The sequence below is a fragment of the Colobus angolensis genome, unplaced genomic scaffold (assembly GCF_000951035.1).
Source record: "Colobus angolensis palliatus isolate OR3802 unplaced genomic scaffold, Cang.pa_1.0 Scaffold24, whole genome shotgun sequence".
Classification (NCBI taxonomy): Eukaryota; Metazoa; Chordata; class Mammalia; order Primates; family Cercopithecidae; genus Colobus; species Colobus angolensis.
Window position 1 is genome coordinate 10,516,496 of NW_012115599.1, and position 20,876 is coordinate 10,537,371.

Genomic DNA, 20,876 nt, shown 5'->3' on the forward strand with positions numbered 1-20,876 from the left:
AAGAAAGAAAGAAAGAAAGAAAGAAAGAAAGAAAGAAAGAAAGAAAGAAAGAAAGAAAGAAAGAAAGAAAGAAAACCTTAAAAACAGAAAAAGAGAATAAACAAGCAAACAAAAACACAGATACCTTGGGGCAGCTGGGAGCCTGACAAGGCATGTTAAGGGGATGATGGGCAGATGAATGGCCTCTAGGCACCCCTGTTTCCCTCTGAAGAAACCCCCAGGCTGCCAGTTTGAGACATGAGCTTACTCTTTTTCCTGCCTCTTGGCTGGGACAGAAATGCCACAGTCTGTTCCACAGGTGGTCATTGAGTGCCTCCTGGGTCCCAGCGTGGCGCCTCTAGCTGTGTGGCGTTGAAGCGAACGGAGTCGCATTCCCATCTTTAAGGAGCCTGTGGTCTGACCACAGGGAGCACAGATGTGCACATGTATTTTAGACAGATAAATAAGTGCACAAAATAAGACTGGCAACAAAGACTGTCTTAGCGCTGCAGTCAAACAAGCCTCTGTTACACGTCTAGCTGGCTCCTGGGGCTTCTAGAGTGGGTGAGGGGATGGGAGGACAGGCTGGTTGGAGCAGTGAGTTCTAAAGAAGGCCCAGGAAAGGCTGGAAAGTCAGGGGAGGGGGATCCTGGGGACAGGGACATGGGAATAAAGGGAGATGGAAACAAAGTGAGAGGAAATTCGAGGTAGGGGGATGGGAGAGTGGGCCAGTTAAAGTCTCACAGGGCAGAAGGAATTGGGGATCCCTGGCACAACCGCCCTGAGGTTGCTGGGGGGCCCAGCTGACCCCCCGCAACCCTGTATCTCTAGGGAGGAGCTCCCAGGGTTGCGGAAGCCAGCTTTGTCAGGGACAGTGAAGGGGGCAGCAGGGCTCAGAGGCCTGGCTTCACCACTGGGCTGTTGGAGGAGGTGGGTATTTATTTGGTGGGAGGGGCAGGCTCCCACCTCCCTCTCTGAGTCAGAACCTGGCCTCATCTCCCTGCAGGATGGCTCTCCCCCATGTCCAGAAACAGATCTGCCATGACGTGACAGACAGTAGTGTTAATCAAGGAGGCCAGGCATGTCACTCTGGCTCTGCGAGCAATCAGGCCTGTCCCCCCACCCCCCAGCCCTAGTGTAACCCTGTAACCCACGCACCCAACAGCCACTCAGGAGGTGCCAGCATCGGAAGGCCCTCCAGGGTAGGCAGGGGAGGGCCCTGTGCAGGAAAATGAGGCCACTGTCCCCTCCATCCAAGGCACCTCTGGGAGCCTCACAGAACCGTAGCTGATTTAACCCAACAGCCGTGTCTTCCAAGCCAGTCAGGCCCCAGGCACTGTGTTGGGTGCTGTGGGGGCCTATTAAGCTATTGGACCCAAGCCTCCCTCTTAGGTTGCTCCCAGGCCAGTGGGGAGACAGACAGGTCATAATAATAGTGAAGACTCCTACAGCACTTAACCATGGGCCAGGCCCTGCTCTAAGTGCTATGTATAGGAACTAATTTAATCCTCCCAACAATTAGCTCGCTGGAAAGAGGTGCTGGTGCTATCCACATTTTACATGTAAGGAGACAGACAGGCCCTGAGAGATTAAGTAACTTACCCAGTGTCTTGCTGCCAGATGATGGTAGAACCAGGATTTGGACCCCGGCAGGCTGGCTCTAGGTTCTGTGTTGTTAATCCCTATGCTCTGTTGCCAAATAGCCAAGACATGGCATGACAGAGCTGTGGACCAGGGTACATCTGGGGGAGGCTTACTAATGAGCACCTTGCTCAGGGGTTAGGGGCAGTTCTGCTTTCTGATTAGAGGTAGGGAAGCTGCTTGGATTGGTTTTAGTCCTCAAAGCATTAACGTCCTTCTGGCTTTAATACCAAATGATTCAGAGGGGAGAGGAGAGGGGAACAGCAAGAAGGAAGAGGAAGACCCAAAAGGCCTTGATACCTGCCTGGGTAAGGGAGTGAAAGAGGGGAAGGGATAATGGTTCAGTGTTCGAGGGCAGGAAAAGGCGGCACCACCAACAGAAACGGGCAGTGTGATCGGGAGCCAGATTCTCACACACACAGATTTGTGTTATGCAGTTCTTTTCACAGCCTATCTGCAACCCATTTTTTAAAAAATTATCCATCATAAGTTATAAAGATTATGTTTGTTGTTTGAACACAAGCTGCTGTTGTTGAGAGGTTGGGGAAAGAGAGGTAAACATGGTTTCAGCCACACTGAGTGGAGGCAACTGTGGACCCGGAACAGCTAAAGCAGGAGGGGACAACAGTCTGGGGGTCCCCAGGAGGGGAGTGGCCAGAGATCTGGTGCCCTGGGAGACCCTGTGGGGGGTGCCAGAGGCCAGGAGCAAGAAAGAAGAGGAGACGGTCAGAGGGATAGCAGGAAACTAAGAGGAGGGCAGCATGGTCAGGGAGCATCCCTTCCTATTGTGAGAAGAGGTATAGGAGGATGAGAACCGGGCCTGATGAGAAAGGGCAGTGTTCTTGGAAGGATGGGTGCAGAAGCCAGGTAATATGATTACAGTTACTGAGGACTTAGGACATGGACCAAGTTGTATTCTAATTGGTTTAAATGCATTATCTTATTTTGCGAATTTAAATTTTACAATAACCCTAGGAGCCAGGTACTAGTGCTGTGCCCATTTTACAAGGGAAATAGAGGAGAAGATATTATATAACTTGCCAGAGTAAGGAGAAGCTGCATTTCCCTCCTGTTGAAATTGCCTCTGGCCTGGCCCTCTGGCCTGGAGTCTCCCTGCCTTTGCCCTGTGTCCAGTCCACACAAGGCCAAACCTGAGTGACGCAGCTGAGCAGAGCTGAAGTCACAGGAATTGGCATCAGGGTCAGAGACAATCCAGCCTTCCAGTGGGGTAAAGTGGGCTGATGACAAAAAGCACTTCCCCTGCCTTCCTGGAATTTGCCCTACTCTCTTAATCGTTCTGTGACTTGACGATTTGTCCCTGTTAAACCACAGTTGTCTGGGTCAGGCTGCTCACACCTTGATGCTGAATGAGTAGATTTTAAAAGGGTGTTAAGTGTGTGGAGTCCTCACCTGGAGAGAGGAAAGGAGTCACCACAGCTTCCCACTTCTGCCTGGCACCCTTGATGTATGACTTGCTTCTCTTTTGCATCCGGCCACAGATGAGCTTCCAGGAGGGCCAGGCACCCTATCAGGCACCTCCACAGATGGCCTCGATGAAGGGTGTCTTATCGTTCTCGGTTTTCACATGCAGAAGCTGAGGCTCAGACAGGAGGCACAGTCACTGCGGCACTGCCCCGTGTTGGACAGTGCAAGCTGGGGGCCGAGATTGTTGCCAGTCTCACTGCCTGCCCCAGGTGAGGCCTTGATGCTCCTCTTCCTGAAGAGTTGAGTGTTGGACTGACTCAACTTAAGGTCCATTTAAGGCAAAACCCCTCAGGGCCTGTCAGCTCTCGGGACTTGTAAGCCTGCAGGGAAACCTTCCCCCTGCCAGGCAGAGGCTCATTAGGAGGCAGACCTTACAGTTCGCCTGGGAGGAAACTAGAGAGAGAGCTGGTTGGTGTGCAGTGGGGGGCAGCCTGGCATTTTGGCTGGTGTCTCTCATCCCTGCTGACTTGACCAGGCTCACACGTATCTGGCTCTGTCATTGTGGCCCTAGGTGTCCAGAGGCCCAGGTCACTGACTCCTGGCATCACCACTGACCAGCTGTGTGACTCAGGGAAAGCCACATACTCTTGTCCTCCTTTTGTGATTTTGTAGAATGAAGGTATTATTACCTTCACAGCCCATCTCATAAAGTTGTTAGGAGCTCTCAGTCAGCCAACAAATATGTATACAGCACCTGATATAGGCTAGGCACTGTTCTAGAAGCTGAAGATACAGCAGTAAACAAACAAACAAAAATCCCTGGTCTCATGGAGCTGATATTTTCAAGAAGCATGGGAATTGTTTGGGAGACAGGAGCTTGGATAAAGGGATAGAGTGTTTTAGACAGGAACGGAGCAACATGTGTCTAGTGCTGACTGTATGTGGAGATACTTTACTTGCACAGCAACTCCAAAGTGGGTGTGAAATTTGGAAAGGAGGGGAGTGTCTGAGGGTTAAGCCAGTGGCTCAGGGCAATAGACCTAGTACTTGGAAGAGCTGGGACTGCCAGCCAGGGCTGCTCACCCCAGAGCCGAAGGTCTTTTCTGCCCACCTTGCTACCTCCTAGGTTAGGCCTCAGTTCTAGGCCTTTGTATGTCAGATAAGGTGTTCATTTGGTGGTCTGCTGAAGCCCATTTCATTTTCCCACACCCAACAAGCCTGTTCTTTTGGGTGCTGGCCCCAGAAGTCACGGTCAGCTGGACCGCAGCTTTTGTTGGCCCTGTGCTAAGGGGTTGGGAACCAAGTCCAGCAGGTGACAAGTAGCATCTGCAATGACTTCAGGCAGCCCAGCCAGGGTGGTCGGCCACAGAACTGTGAATATGGCTGGGCGCGCTGGTTCACGCCTGTAATCCCAGCATTTTGGGAGGCCAAGGTGGGTGGATCACTTGAGGTCAGGAGTTTGAGACCAACCTGGCCACCATGGTGAAACCCCATCTCTACTAAAAATATACAAATTAGCTGGATGTGATGGCATGCGCCTGTAATCCCAGCTACTCAGGAGGCTGAGGCAGGAGAATTGCTTGAACCCAGGAGACGGAGGTTGCAGTGAGCTGATTGTACCACTGCACTCCAGCTTGGGTGACTGAGTGAGACTCTGTCTCAAAAAAAAAAAAAAAAAAAAAACCAGGAATAGAGTAGTGAAAGCCTTATTTGTCTTCTCCCCATGGCCTTCCCCTGTCTCTGGGCACTATTTCTCTCACCTCCTTCTCTCCCAAGGCTGGAGTTACAGCCTTTGAGCTAATCTGACCTCCAGGCTGCAGCCATCCCTGGAGCCTTAATGGAGGCCAGGCCGAGTTTCCACAGGAATCTCACACTCAATGCTCTCGACCTGGGTTGCAAGTTCAAATCCCCTGGGGAACTTCTAACAATTCTCATGCCTAGGTTGTACTCCAGACCAATTGATCGTGAATCTCTCGGGTAAGACATTGGTGTCACTATTTCTAAAGCTGACACCATTGTGTCATCTTGGGGGATTCCAATGTGGAATCTTGGGGGGATTCCAAAGTGCAACCAAGTTTGAAAACTAGTGTAGTCTTCTAGAGAAGGTCAGTGGCTCTGGCTGCAGGCTAGAATCCATCAGAGAACTTTTCAAAACTACCCAGGCCTGAGTCCCATCCACACCAATTAAATCAGGCCGTCTGGCCTGGGATTAAAAGTTTCCCCAGTGATTTTGTGGATATCCAGGACTGTCACCACAACTGGGGTCCTCCTCCTGCCTCTGAGCATGTGGCCATCACCCATCTAGTCACCTGATGTTGGTGGTCAGAGGACAGCTATTCTTTGCTGGGGTCTCTGAAGGTCCCCTGCAGAGCTTAGCAGGCTGGGGAAGGACTGGGAGGCCACTAGGCAGGGGTAGAGAGACTTCAGCCTTGTGGGGCCATGACCGAAGTCCTGGACTGGGAGTCAGGGACTTGCTCTTCTTTCTGGCTCAGACCCTCAGCTGGGTGACTCTGGGCAAGTCACTGGAGGCTCTTAGGGCTCAATTTTCCCATCTGACAGTGAAGTGGAGGCCATCACTCCAGAACACACACAGCACAGTCACCAGGGAAGCCTTGCAAACAGATTACTGAGTCTTGCCCAGAGCTGGGCCTGGGAGTCTGTGTCTGAAAAGCTGCCACTGATTTGGCCAGGCAGTCAGGCTTGAATCGAGAGTTACAAAGCCCAAGTACCTGGGCTCAAGTGTCCCGTGATTTAAGTAAATTTCATATGTAAGACTATCAGAGGCCAGGCACCATGGCTCATGCCTGTAATCCCAGTACTTTGGGAGGCCCAGTTGGTTGGATCACTTAAGGTCAGGAGTTCGAGCCCAGTGTGGCCAACATGGTGAAACCCCGTCTCTACTAAAGATACAAAAAATTAGCTGGACATGGTGGCACATGCCTGTAATCCTAGCTACTCGGGAGGCTGAGGCAGGAGAATCACTTGAATCCGGGAGGCGGAGGTTGCAATGAGCTGAGATCGCGCCACTGCACTCCAGCCCGGGCAACAGAGCAAGACTCCATCTCAAAAAACAAAAACAAAATAAACCAAAAATCCTATCAGAGAGCAGCCAAATGATGAAGTGGAGAGAAGGAGGCGTTTTTGTAGAGACCCTCCCATGCAGCAGGCAGGCTTTACTGGCTTGTTCTTGCAGCTGTTCTGCAAGGCCGTTATTACTTCTCCTTTCAATGGTGGTTTATGGCTCAAGGAGATTAAGTGACATTTCAGGTCCCATAGTGAGGGGCCCAGGTCCAAGCCTAGGGCTGTCGTGGTCTTTCCACTCTTTCCAGCTCATCAGCCCACCTTCAGGGGCTTAGGTGATTTTTTTCCCTTTCCACAATAATTCATCTCAAAGAGACATGGTTTTTTGTTTTTCACAAGAATTTAAAGGATTCCTTTAAATGGTGGGCTTCTATGCCTGCCCCATTGTACAGGAGTCCTGTGCACAACCTATCGGGCATTCCTTGGTTCAGAACAGTTTCTGCCCTGCTGCGGTGGATCTGTCCTCTACCCCCGGTCCAGAGGAGGCTCATCTGAAAGGAGACAGCGCCTCCTCCTGGGGGGGCCACAGAAGCCCAAGGCTGACTCCTGGCAGGCCGGAGGAGATGGGCGAGATGATGGGATGTTAACAGAGACATGCCCGGGGAGCTGCCTCTGTGCACCCCACCAAAAACTGAAGGCTGAAGACCTCAGCTCCCCAGGCCCTTCCCACCTCCCCAGACCTGACCCTGCTGTGGGACCCTTGCAGCTCCCCTGTCCCTGGGCATCCCTGGAGGACCGAGCAGCTGACACCAAGGGTTAACTGCAACCCTCCACCTCCCTCCTCCAGCTCTGGTCCGCTAGTCTGTTGCCATGGGAACGTGGCTAAAAATAAAATGAGCTCTCAAAGCCCATCCCCATGCATAGGAGTCAAAACAAACTAATTAAAGCAGCCAGGCTAAAATATGAAGATAATTACACCCTCACTCAGGAGCCAGTCGTGGAGATGGAAAAGCTCAGCGGGCCATCCCCAAGCCAGGGCCCTGGGCTCCTCCCTGATGTGCAGGGCTGGCTCCCACACCCAAAGCCCTCAGATCGTCAACAAGCAGTCTTGTTCCCCTCCCCTCTACCCTGCCAGAGCCTGAGATCCAGGGAGCACCACACTCCCACTCTCCCGGCTCCTCCACCCCTGGGAAATCCACAGTGCGGCTCCATGCTGGGCTTAGGCCCCTTCTGCAGTGGCCAAGAAGAAGGTGGGGTGAACTGAAGTCTGCAACTGTTTTTCCCACATCCTCCTTGAAATTCTGGGTGGTCCCTACGCAGCCCTGGCTGCCCTGTTCCTAAGGCCTTTCCTAAAAGACCTCAAGGAGATCTTTATCTCTCAGGCCGCTGCCTCCCCACCCAGGGCCCTGGGGCCTAGAGGGAGTCCTGGCCTCCCCATCTGGTCTGGGAACATGAAGAGGGCCCCATCCTCAGCCACGTGGGTGTGGGGTTGGGCCCATCCCAGCAAAGGCCTTTGTTTTGCAGGACCATCAAGGTGGAGGTATATGACTGGGATCGGGATGGCAGGTAAGCAGGCAGGAGGGCGAGAAGGTGGTTGGGGATGGGGACAGCCACTGGGGAGGGGTTTGGGCCCTGCCCTTCCGTGGGGAGCTGTGACCAGGCTCCCACCCGCAGCGGCTCTGGGGGTGAGGGAGCCTGGGTTTGTGTGTGTGTGTGAGGAGTCCTCTGCCACAGTAGCTCCTCCCCATCCAGCTCCACGGAGGCACCAAAGGACCTCTGTCCTGCAGGATATGGTGTGAGGGGCATAAGAGGCCTCCTTTTCCCCAAATAGCTGCCCAGAGGCCTGCCAGTACCCGCAATCTCCCCACCTGTGGCAGAATTTAGGGCTTTCTGAAGAGTGCATGTTCTAGGGCACTACTGAACCTCGAGCATTCATGGACACATTTTCTGTGTGAGGCCTTGGGCTAAGCATTGGGGGGCGACCGAAACACAGATGAGCCCAGCCCTTAGAGACTCCCCGCAACCTGGCGGGGAGGCCAATTGTACCCATACAGCCCTCAGCTCATCAGAGGAGCTGTTTGCAGAGAGCCAGGACTGAGGGAATGGGCTGTGGGAAGGGTGAGCTAGGAGGCGTGAGTGGACTCATGGGCCATGAGACAGTGCCTGCGTAGGGCTGTGCCTGGCTGCTGGGAGGGTGCTCCCCACTCGGGGTCTTTGGGAGGCCAGTACTACTGGGAATCCATAGAGGAGGACAAGAGCAGGCCTCTCGAAGTTTCAGTCCAGAAGCCTCCCTAGCTTCTACTTGTCGGTTGAGCCAAATCCAAATATGTCACCCTGACTTTTGTGACATTTCCATTCTGTGGCACTGCCAAGGAGTGACTTAGGAGGACTTCAAGGTCCCCCCAGTGTCCTCTGGCACCTCCCAAGTCTGTGATATGGGCAGGGGGTTTGTCTCATCTTATGTAAAGTGCTATGCAAATACAGCTCCAGGTGAGACCCAAGCCCCCTTCCAAGGAACTCGCCTTCCCCTGAGGCCAACCATCCTGCAAGAAACTCCAGAGCCGCTATGCCCTCCCCTCCTTGCCTCTCAGCTACCTCACAGTCAGCTTCTTGTTTCCACCTGCAATTTGTCTAGTCTTACCCTGGCGTTCCCATACTTCTTTGCCTGGAGTAGTCTCCTCTTCTGTGGCAGTTGGGGCCAGCCACCAGATGCCACTGGGTCCCACCATGAAGTTGTCCATAGTCAGAACGCTGAGAGCTGTACATATGTAGACACAATACAGTGTAGGCTCATGGGGGAGGGGCGGGGCCCCAGAGACACCTCTTGGGCATCAGTCTCCGGCTAGATGCCCCAGGCCAGCACGTTGGCCACAGCCCTCTGGCAGTAACCAGGAAAGCTAAAGGAGCCAACCCTGGGGTCAGTGGGAGTTCTGCCGTGTACAAGTCTTGGCCATGCTTGATGTAAGCACTCCAGAGGTGTGGGCACGGCAGAAAACACTTCTAGACACCCAGCTGGACATCGCTTTATTGTGTTTTAAAAATAATCTTATTAGAGAAGGGTTTAATGAACACCTTTAAGCCCACCACCTGAATTTAACATTTGTTCAATTTTATTGTATTTGCTTCATCTATGTTTTGCTAATGTAGCTTAAATTATAGACATCATGGCATTTTACCTTTAAATACTTCATTGAAAATGTCCAAAAAATAAAAAATGTCCCACTTACTCACAAATACCATTATCATACTTGACACATTGAACAATATTCTTTCTTTTCGGAGATGGAGTCTCGCTCCATCTGTTGCCCAGGTCGGAGTGCAGTGGCACGACCTCAGCTCACAGCAACCTCCACCTACTGGGTTCAAGCGATTCTCCTGCCTCAGCCTCTGGAGTAGCTGGGATTATAGGTGTCCACCACCACGCCCAGCTAATTTTTGTATTTTTAGTAGCGATGGGGGTTTCACCTTATTGGCCAGGCTGGTCTCGAACTCCCGACCTCAGGTGATCCGCCTGCCTTGGCCTTCCAAAGTGCTGGGATTGTAGGTGTGAGCCACCGCACCCAGCCACAATATTCTTAAATACCATTCACTATTCATTTCATATTCAAATTTCCCCAATTGTCCCCCAAATACCCTTGGTCAAACAAGGATCCAAGTAGAAGTGGGTGCCGTTCTTCCAGGGCCCTGTTCTTTGCTGGGTGACAACTGGGTATCTTCCTCTGAGGGCAACACTGGGCTCTCTTCCCACGGACTCAGCCTGTCTGCTGGCATGTGCCCCTGGAGTGGAGTCTCAGGTAGAATTGGGAGCCAGAGAAATATGGACGTGTGCAAGGCTGGGGCTGGGCAGAGGCAGAGCCCAGCCTGGCCTTGGTCTCAGCAGCCGTCTTCCCTTGCAGCCATGACTTCATTGGGGAGTTCACCACCAGTTACCGGGAGCTGGCCCGTGGGCAGAGCCAATTCAACATCTATGAGGTGAGGTGGGCACCCGAAATCCGGGGTTTGCACTGCTAAGTGGCCCAGTCACTGAGGACTATAGTGAGCCATGCACTGGGCTGGGGGCTTTGTGTTTCCCTGAGAGATAGGCGTTATTGTCCCATTCTACCGTTAAGGAGACCAAGTCTTGGAGAAGTGTGAGAACTTGCCCAAAGTTCCACCATTCAGTAAGTGGCAAAATCAAGACACAAACGACCCACTCTTGGCTGATTCCAAATCACTGAGTTATAGTGCCCCTACAAAGAGCGCTTCCCACAAGCGAGAGAGATAGGAGCACAGGGATGACCAGTGTACAAAGGTTCTGGGCTTGAGACCTGAGGTCCTGAGTTCAAGGTGGCCTTGTGCTTTCAATCAGAACAGTTTCAGGGCCTGCTGAGTATCTTACCTGTTTCAGTATGAAAACTTCAAGAGAATGAGGTCAGGATACCTTCTTTGTTCTAGCCCCAGAGCTGGAGAGCCTCGGACAAGGCAGCTGATCTCTCTGGAGGTGTAACAGTAGCATTTGCCCCCAAGGGACAATATCTGCGTGTGTGTGCGTGCGAACATGTATGTGTGTGCATGTGTGTGTGCGTGTGTGTGTGTTCTCCCTCTTTTTTTTTTTTTTTTTTGAGACAGGGTCTCACTCTGTTGCCCTGGCTCACTGCAGCCCCAATCTCCCAGGCTCAAGCGATCCTCCCACCTCAGCCTCCCGAGCAGCTGGGACCATAAGCATGCACCACCATACCCGGCTAATGTTTTACATTTCTTGTAGAGACAGGATCTCACTATGTTGCCCAGGCTGGTCTTGAGCTCCTGGGCTCAAGCAATCCTCCTGCCTTGGCCTCCTGAAGTGCTGGGATTACAGGCCTGAGCCACCGCGTTCCACCGTGTGCTCTCCCTCTTGCAATTCCATCCCCACCTTCCAAATCTAGCTCCCATCCTGCTCTTCTGAGAGGTCTTCCCAGCCACTCTTGTCCCCGTGTTTTCTTTCTTGTCTGAGCTTCCACAGACGTCATGGTTCATGCCAAAACCACTTAATGGCAGATACTTATAACCCAAATAACTGCTTGGCTTCATATCCTGACTCTACCACTTACTAGCTATGTGACCTTGACTAAGTCCCTGAACCACTCTGTGCCATTCAAACTGAGAATTAAATAAGTTAATGGAACAATGCCTGACCCAGAGGTCAGCACTGTCTTCTGTCATCATCTGCTGAGCACTGTGCACCCAGAGACTCACACTTTACAACCATCCTACTATCCTGGCACTGTCCTCACGCTAGCAGCCACTCAGCCAGCGAAGTTGAAGAGCTGGCCTTGAGTTCTATCACTGAATCCAAATCCCATGCTACCCCTACTCCTTTGCCCTGTATGTCGGTTCTGAGTGGGCAGGTCTTGTGTTCCAAGTAGAGTTTCCAAGGGCCGGTGAGGTGACAGACCTTTCTGTTGCCTCCCCTCACTGGCCAGGGCACTGCCGGGCACACGGTAGGTGCCTGTTATACATTCACATGCTGAAGGAGATTGAACGTGGCTATTGTAAAGATGGAATGTGGATGAATTTCTTTGAAAGGGCTCTAATACAGTACATTGCTTTGTTTTCTGCATCTGTAAAGAGAGAAGCTGTCTTTGTCCCTGCTCTCCTGCCCCACCCCAAGCAAAGAGAAGCAGATGCCACTGTTCTCTGGCCTCCTTTGAGGAGATTTTAGGGAGGTGAAGGGAAGGGGTCAGATCTCTTGGAGCTTGGCTTGTAAAGGTGCTTGACAGGCGCAGAAGGAGCCATTTCTCTCAGGCCAAGAGCAGAAAGCATTCGATTGACTTGTTTTCTCAGTTGTTGATCCCTGTTTCTTTGTAATCAACAAGAGAACGTACCACACTGGGAGGCGGAAGCACTGTCTTCACACTTCAGAAGGCCATCAGCTGAAAAACGAGCTCAGCTCTGGCAGTCCCGCAGGGAGGCCGGTTTGGGGCAGGAAGGCCTTGCTAGAATCAGAACTGCCTGAAGAGGGAAGAGGCTTCAGCCAATAAAGACCCATGCCTCGGGCCCTGGCATTGCCCTGGTGTCAGGCTCCTATGTCCAGCTGTCTGCTGGCCCCTCCTGGGGCTCAGCCTTCCAAAACTGAATGCATTGGCTAAACCTCCCACAGCACTCCCCTCCTCCTGGCCAGCCAGCTTCATCTCAAATATTCCCATCATGGGGCTCAGGGCACCTGGTGAGTCATACTTAACATCCCCATCCCTCACTCCATATCCAGTCCACGACCAAACACTGCCCTTCTACCACCCATGTTTTCTGACATGGTTCCCTTCATCTCAGGCCACCACCACCAACCTCATTATCTCCCCCGTGTGGGGCTTTGCCACAGCCTCCTCACAACCTGCTTTCTTCCTTCTGTCCTCTACATGGTAACCAGAGTACTCCACCAAAATAGTGATCCCCTGCTTAAAACCTGTCTAGGGCATTCCACCCACCACCTTAGCCTGGTTCGCACAGGGGAGGTGGGAGGAGATACTGAAAGCTGCTTCCACCCCAGCTGAGATCCACTGACCTACAGGGTGAAGTCCAAGCTCCTTCATTCAGGATGCCGTTTCCCCAGCCAGCCACCCGCAATCTGTGAATGCATGCTTTTTGTTTTGTTTTGTTTTGTTTTGTTTTTGAGATGGAGTCTCACTCTCACCGGGTCTAGAGTGCAATGGCACAATCTCGGCTTACTGCAACCTCTGCCTCCGCCTTCAGGCTCTAGCTATCCTCCCACCTCAGTCTCCCAAGTAGCTGGGACCACAGGCACACACCACCACCCTGGCGGTTTTTTTTTTGTGTGTGTGTATTTTTGGTAGAGACTGGTTTTTGCCATGTTACCCAGGCTGGCCTCTAACTCCTGAGCTCAGGTGATCCACCCGCCTTGGCCTCACAAAGTGCTGGGATTTCAGGTGTGAGCCACCACGCCTGGCTGTGCATGTAAATAGAAACACACATCGCATGCCTTTGCAGGCCCCTAGGAGTGGCCCCTGCCCCTTCCCTCTGCCCATTCCCACAATCAGCCCCGTCCTGCCATCTGAGGCTCTCTGAACCGCCGTACTGTCTACAGGGCTTGATTCACATGGGTGCCTCCACCTCCTGTCTTCTCCTGGGTAGGAGCTGTTGGTCCACAGAGCCTCCCTGTGGGTGTTCCTCCTCCAGGAAGTTGTGTCCACCTGCACACCTGCTGCACCCCAGAGCCTGGAGTGGACACTTGTCCATACTCCTGGGGTCCCCTCTGGCTATTTTCTGTTTGTGACACTACCCACTCCCTCAAAGACCATGAAGTCCTCAGGGTGAGGGTTGTGTTGCACTCACTGCTGCTCTCCTGGCTCCTAGGAGCCCTTCAGTGCCCACCACCCCACCCCACCTAATGTGCATAGGAGGGCGGATTCTAGACCTGATTCAGACCGGCCTGACCACCAAGAAGAGAGAAAAGAGGCGACTTAGTGGAGGGGCGGCTCCTGGGCTGGCCCCTAGGTGGCGTTGGCCCCCCTTCATGGGATTCACCACGGCGGGACTGGAGAGGCTGAGGCTGGAGGAATGAAACCTCAGGGTAAACAGGGATCTGAGAACACAGAATTGCTTTAACATTAAAGCAGTTATACTAGAGAGTGGAGATGTGGAATACAGCCTAGTTTAAAGATAACATAGAAAGCTTAGAAGAAATGTGCTTGTGGCCAAATCTTTGGTTACTCTCAGGACTCCAGGTTCGTTCTCCCCAGCTGGGAGGTCTATGTTGCAGCAAAAGTTTGAGATGCTCTCCATTCCGATAGTTCAACGCCCTCAAGGGAGAGATCGGGAAACTGAGGCACAGTTTCCATTTTGCCCTCATCTTAACAGCTTGCCTACTTAAGCTGTTTTCCCATGAATGTGTCTGTGAGCACCTCACCCTCTGGGTAGCCCCATGGAGGGGGCATCCTCCAGTGCTAAAGAGGGTGCTCCGGTCTTCTCTCCCAGGCTCTCTCACCATCTCACCCAGGCTCTCAGTTTCTACCTGCACAGCTTGCCTGCCCTCCCGCGTGAACTTCCCACCTGTGCCCCAAATCCAGCTGCTTCCATGTCTACCTGGTCACCTCAACCCCTCCCTCTCTTGAACCTCTATAGCCACTCTCAGGGCCCAAGAGGCGTGGTCACTTCTTGACAGTGCTGTTCCCACCATAGCTCATCACCTGTCCCAATACCCCCAAGTCCTCATTACCTCTCGTAGGGACTAGTGGTGGCAGTAATAGTAGTAGTAATAATTTTAAAAAATAGCAACTGAGACTGGGTGCAGTGGCTCACACCTGTAATCCCAGCACTCTGGGAGGCTGAGGCAGGAGGATTGCTTGAGCCCAAGAGTTTGAGAATAGCCTGGGTTACATAGTGAGATCTTATCTCTACCAAAAAAAAATGGCCAGGCATGGTGTCATGTGCCTGTGGTCCCAGCTACCTGGGAGGATTGCTTGAGCCCAGGAGGTTGAGGCTGCAGTGAGCTATGATCCCACCACTGCACTCCAGCCTGGGCCATAGAGCAAGACCCTAAGAAAAAAGCAACAGACACTTATAGATAATACTTACTACATTCCAAACTCTGTTCTAGGCACTTTGCTTGCAATGGCCCACTTAATCCTCATACCTTTCCAGGAGTCAGGTACTTCTTCTTCCCATTTTACAGATGAGGAGACTGAGGCACGTTGAGTTTAAGTAACCTGCCTACGGTCACACAGCTATTATTAGGTGGCAGAACCAGGCAAATATTTCCTGGATGTGCTTCCTCCTCCCCTCACACTCACCTCCACCAGGCCCCAGTGTCCTAGAGCCTGCTCTGATTTTGTCTTCTAACAGCTTGGAGGTCATCAGAGTTCCCTGCAATGCCCTTCGGACATTTTTCACTGGGCATTCTAGGCTCTCCTCCAACCAGCCCAACTTACTCTTATACCCTGTGGTTCTGCCATCAAACTGGACCTGGGTTCTATGCATTTCTCCCACAGAACCTCCTCTGACATCCATCTCTCCATGTCCAGAGCCTTCCTGTCCATCTAAGACTGCCTTCGAAACTGCCTGCTCCAGGGAGCCTTTGCTGACACTCCCACCTAGAGTGGTCTTTCCTTCCTCCAACTCCCCTGACACTTCTGTGATCCCCCTTTTTCTGTGGCCCTTGTCACTTTTTGCCCTGAGGATATATCTTCTCTCTCCAACAGAGGTGATGATTCCAAGGGAGAAGAAACATGTTTTCACCCATCCCATAAATATATGTCAAAGAGATCTGTTTGTATCTGTTATCAAGGTGGCACCAATGTATGTACCACTAGCCTGGGGGCAGGAAACCTGGTTTCTAATCCTGTCACTACCCAGATGGCTGTGTGACCTTAGGCAAATCACTTGGTGTCTCTGAGCTTTAGTTTCCTTCTTTCTGGAAGTAGATAGCAATACTCACCCAGACAGAAGAGACCATGGTAAAGATCAGCTGACGGCCTCTGTGGCAACAAAGACAGGGAAAGGGGAAATGAGTTCACCAGAAACCAACAGGCAGCACAGGAGGTGTGAAAATTGCCTGGATTTGTTTGATGGGACATTAGGGAAAAGTTGTGCCTTAGACTTCCTTTATTAAAAACAAAACAAAGAAAAACTGGTGAGGGTCAAATGAGAATACAAATACAGTAAGTGCGGAAGTCTGGTGGGGGTCCGCAGGGCTGGGTGGCTCTCGTCACTTAGCCCAGTCTTGGCTTTGGCACCACTGGGATTCGGGGCTGCATCATTCAGTGTCATGGGAGGCTGTCTTTTTTTTTTTTTTTTTGAGACAGAGTCTCGCTCTGTGGCCCAGGCTGGAGTGCAGTGGCCGGATCTCAGCTCACTACAAGCTCTGCCTCCCGGGTTCACGCCATTCTCCTGCCTCAGCCTCCCGAGTAGCTGGGACTACAGGCGCCCGCCACCTCGCCCGCTAGTTTTTTGTATTTTTTAGTAGAGACGGGGTTTCACCGTGTTAGCCAGGATGGTCTCGATCTCCTGACCTCGTGATCCGCCCGTCTCGGCCTCCCAAAGTGCTGGGATTACAGGCTTGAGCCACCGCGCCCGGCGAGGCTGTCTTGTATACTGTAGGATGTTTACCAGCATCCCTGGCCTCTACTCACTCCCTCAGTTGTGAAAACCAAAACTGTCTCCAGACGTTACCAAATGTTCCTGGGGGTAAAATCACCCCTGGTTGAGACCGGTGAGTTAGCCACCAGCAAGCCTTCTCTGAGCACCTACTCTGAGCCCAGCCCCATGATTTGTCTGACACAGGTCTGGTTTGGAAGTTAAAGCTTACACTCAAAGAATAGCTAAAGAGGTTCTTGTTGCCAAGTAAGAGGGATGGTGATGGAGAGGGGAGCCTCAGAGGCCCTGGGCAGCCCTTGGGCTGGGTCCCAAAGGAGAAACAGGGGAGACTGGAATTGGTTGAGAGAGGAAGGGGTTGCATTTTGGGTGAGGGAAGCAGCCTCAACCAACACAAGGGACAGATACGGACAGGGCCGCTTTGCGACATCAAGACTTCTTTGGCTGTACTGAGTGGAGGGTGTGTTCCAGGGAGCCGTTGGAGAGAAGGTTAAATAAATATTCCTGGTTGATCATGGGACCCTGGGTCTGATCGGAGAGCCCAGTTGTGTAATCCGGACTCAATACCAGTCTCCCACAAAACCTCCTTAAACCCGACTCCCCTGGCCCCCATGGTCTTCACACCCCACACTCTAATGGGGCTGGGCTTGGACCACACCCAGGGGTGCGTGGAAGCCCTCAAGACCCACTCTGACTGCCTGGAAGCACGCCTTACCTGGTAACTGGTTTTTCCTGCAGGTGGTAAACCCGAAAAAGAAAATGAAGAAAAAGAAATACGTGAATTCTGGCACAGTGAGTAGCCACACCCCTCTCTGTAGCCGGGTGTAGACATTCTGAGCCCCAAGCTAGGTCTGGTATCAGGGAGGCCCGTGCATATGTGTGTGTGCACAGGCGGAGTGTGGGAATCAGACGTGGAAGAGAGATGGGGTGGGGAGGGGTGGGGAGGGGTGGGGCAGATGGAGCAACAGCCGGGGGAGGGAGTTGACTTGCAGACCATACAACAGGCGCATGTATCTACCATGAGGAATCGCAGAGACACCCACGGGACTTCCTGCAGGAAGGAAGAGGAAGAGAAGTCGTATTTATTGGGCCCCTACCTTGGGAAATTCCCCATGTCGGTACTTTTCACAGGTTGTTGACCTGAGAGGCAGATATTGTCATCCCCTAGTCATGAAAGAGGAAACCAAGGCTGCAAGCAGGAAAGTGACTCAGCCAAGGTCACACAGCTAGAAAGTGGTAGAGACGAGAGTCAACATGACATCTCACTCCAGAGCTGGCAGCTACTACGGGCGCTGCCCCTGCTTAATCGTGACCTTCCTGGGATGACATGCCGGCCTAGTGGCTTCTGGGGGCTGGTCTTCAGAACATTAGTATGTTTATTCAACAAATATTTACTGAGTGCTACCGTGTACCAGGCACTGTCCTAGGCGCATCGGATATAGCTGGAAACAAGACAGACCCAAATCTCTGGTGCTTATATTCCAGTGGGGGGAGACAGAACACACACACACACACACACACACACACACACGCCTGTGTGTGTCAGTTGATTATGAGTGCTATGGAAAAAGTATAAAGGGTAAAGGGACAGGCAAGGGAGGAAGTATTGAGGATACTGGGAAAAGAGAAATTCCAGCATTCCTGCTGTAGAGAACAGCATATGCAAAGGCCCTGAAGTGGAGCTCACAGTGCGTTTCTAGAACAAGCCACTGGCTGCAGTGCAAACACACCCAAGTTCATCCTCTCTGTGTTCCTTCCTCACTCTAGAGGCCCACGGCTAGTGCAGCCAAGCCTGGTCATTTGAGTCAGGCACACTGTATCTCCAGACCTAGAAGAGGTCTTCGGGAGCTCTGGGGTTCCTCTGAGGAACCTCATTTTCTCTGTCTGTAAAGTGGGACTAATAAATTATCCCCGCCTCGCCACTGCACAGGGCAGCTGTGACAGACACATGGGAGATGCAGGCTTGTGAACTGTAAAATTACTCTGCTCATTCAAAGGGGACTGAACACCATTTCTTTGATTGTAACTGCTTCACAGACTGGGGCTTGGAATCATATTTCCTTTGTCCCAGGCTGCGGCGTTTCTTAGTGGGGATGCTGTCAGCGTTTGGGCAGGAAAATTCTTCATCTCACAGGATGTTTAGCACCCCTGGCCACTGCCCATAGCTACCAGTAGAGTCCTAGTCATTATGAGAACCCCTAAAACTCTCCCACAGCTTCCCAAATTCCCCTAGGAAAGACAGCACCCCCAGCATTCCCCAGCTGGGAATAAAAAGGTTTAAAAACCACTGATCTCATCCAGCCTTCTTACTTTAGAGATGAAGAAACTGTGGCCTGGAGAGGGCATGTGATTTGTCCCAGGTCACACAGTGAGTTGGAGACAGAGCGGGTCCTTGTCTCTTGACTAGGCCCAGGTCTCTTGACTTTCCTTTACTCCAGCATTTCCCTGTCTTCACCAGGAAAAATCACCCAGGATGCAGAAAGCTTGTTGAAATACAGACACCTAGGCCTGTTCCCCGGGATTCCACTTTAGGAGGCCCAGGAATCTGTGTTTAGTGGGCCTTTCATCCCTTACTTACAGTGCACAGAATCCCCCGGGGATCTTGTGAAAATGCCAAGAATCTGCATTTCTGCATTTCTACCAGGCATCGAGGTGATGCTGATGCTGCTGGTCTAGGGACACTACACTTTGAGGAGGGGAAAGTCTGCTTTCACCCTAAGAGCCCCTGGGTGAACCCGCATGGTTAGGGCTGTTAGGGCATTGCTTCGTCCTGGGGGTTGGAATAGGGAGTGGTCATTCCATGCAGATTAGACTTATGTGAAGAGCTAAAAATAAAAAGATCTCTGAAACGTTCATGCAGCTCCAGAAACTCTGCTATAATGGGTCTGGGCTGCAGGATGATCAAAGAGCTCTCCAGGGCATCTCATGGTCATCAGTCAGGGTTGAAGCCACTGCCATGGTCCACTCCTAGTGAGTCTGAGCTGCCACACTTGGAAGGAGGCCTGTGGTTCATCCAGGTGCCTAACACCTTAACCACAGTAGGTGGGGGTCTTACTGCCAAGTAAGGGTGGTGCTCTCACCTGGCCCTCCCAGTGAGCCTGTAAAAACGGCTGAATCTTCATGAATAGGGGACTCTCAAACTACCAGATAGGAGTTCGTTCTCTCACACAGGTGAAACATCCTCTGCCCTAATCTTGCCTCATTTAATTGGCCTAGGATGCCAGGCTTTCATTTGTCTCCTTGATTCTAAATTGTTATGATACTGAGCTGCCAGGTAGCTGCCTGTCTTGGCAAAGCCAAAGCTAACTTTGCCAGGGCATAGGTTAAAAGGCCTCTGCTTGGGGGAGGAGGCCTGGGGTGGTCAGTTACCTCTGGGGAAAGGATGGGCTGCTTATGAGGGAGGGTCTTGGGTCTCAGAGGGATGAGATGGGACTGGCAAGATTTAAGATAAGCACAGTCCAAAGAGGCACATTTCAGGACTAATAGCTCTAGGCACATGGAAGCCTGAAGCTGGTCAGCACTGGCAGTTTGTTAGGCCTATGTCAGGAGGGCCCCTTTGTCCCCCACACCCCACCCCAGGCCCCTGGGGCTGGAGAGCCAGTGCCCACTTGGAGGAAACTAACGCCCTTGGCTTGGACTCCAGCCCCACTGACACAGATGGGACCCTTCCATCCAGGTCAAGAGTGCAGGCTCTGAAGTCAGACACACCCTGGTTTCAGATCTCCTCTCTGCCCTGGCAGTGTCCTTGGGCACATTGCGTCACCTCTTTGAGTTTCAGTTTCCTTGGCTATAAAGTGGGGATAATAATAGTACTTCATGGGGTGGTGTGGGCAGTGCGTGCAATCATGCATGCAAAACTGGCACATGCTGAGTGTTTTGTCAATGTCAGCTCTCAAATCGTAACCCATCTCCCCTGACCCCAGGCTCCCCACTGACTAAGCTCCCTTTTGTTTTCAAGGTCACCCTGCTTTCTTTTGCTGTGGAGTCAGAGTGCACCTTCCTTGACTACATCAAAGGAGGGTGAGAAGAGATACAGCCAATTTCATGGGCCTTGGGGAGAGGGAAAGGGCCCCACACACCGACAGGACCAGCTCTGGCCCCACCCTGGCCTCTTCAAAGCCCTGGTTGAAGGCTGTAGTGCTGGGCTCTGAGCAAACCCTGGTGTCTGGGCTGAGACAACTCACCCAGAGCCCTGCACATCCCCAGATCCCGAGCAGCTTGGAGGGAACTCCTGAGCCAAGGAGGCTGGCCTGGGTCATGTCAGGTCTCCATGCAGAGACCGGACCTGGAGCTGGTAGGGACTCAGTGACAGAGAGCCAAGGACTTGGGGAGGTAGAAAGAACCCTGCAATAGGAGTCAGGAGGCCCAGGCTCTAGAACCCTCTTTGTCATTAATTTGCTGGGTTCCTTTGGGCGAGTCATTTTTCCTCTCTGGGTATCAGTTTCCTCCTCTGTACACAAAGAGAACAGAGTAGGTAAGTGTTAAGGTTCCTTCCAACTCTGAGCTTCTGACACCTCTGATCTGTCTGGTTGGGGGAGGGGACCATGATTAACCTGCTCACTGTTATTAGGGCCCTGTAAGGGCAGTAGGATTGGGGATAAGCCAGGGATTGGTCCTGGGGCCAGCAGATGGTCAAACATGAGTTTAAGGAGCAGAAAGGGCTGGGCGCGGTGGCTCAAGCCTGTAATCCCAGCACTTTGGGAGGCCGAGACGGGCGGATCACGAGGTCAGGAGATCGAGACCAT

General features: G+C 52.2%; 1 protein-coding gene across 2 annotated transcripts in view; it reads left to right on the forward strand.

The window, feature by feature from the left end:
• The window catches only part of CPNE5 (copine V), a 98,520-nt gene that overhangs the window by 65,844 nt on the left and 11,800 nt on the right, over positions 1-20,876 (forward strand). For both annotated transcript variants that reach the window (XM_011945321.1, XM_011945320.1), the window contains 4 exons: positions 7,591-7,632; positions 9,963-10,038; positions 16,870-16,923; positions 20,090-20,151. In XM_011945321.1, coding sequence (XP_011800711.1) covers positions 7,591-7,632; positions 9,963-10,038; positions 16,870-16,923; positions 20,090-20,151 — 234 coding nt within the window. The remainder of the gene's footprint in view (positions 1-7,590; positions 7,633-9,962; positions 10,039-16,869; positions 16,924-20,089; positions 20,152-20,876) is intronic.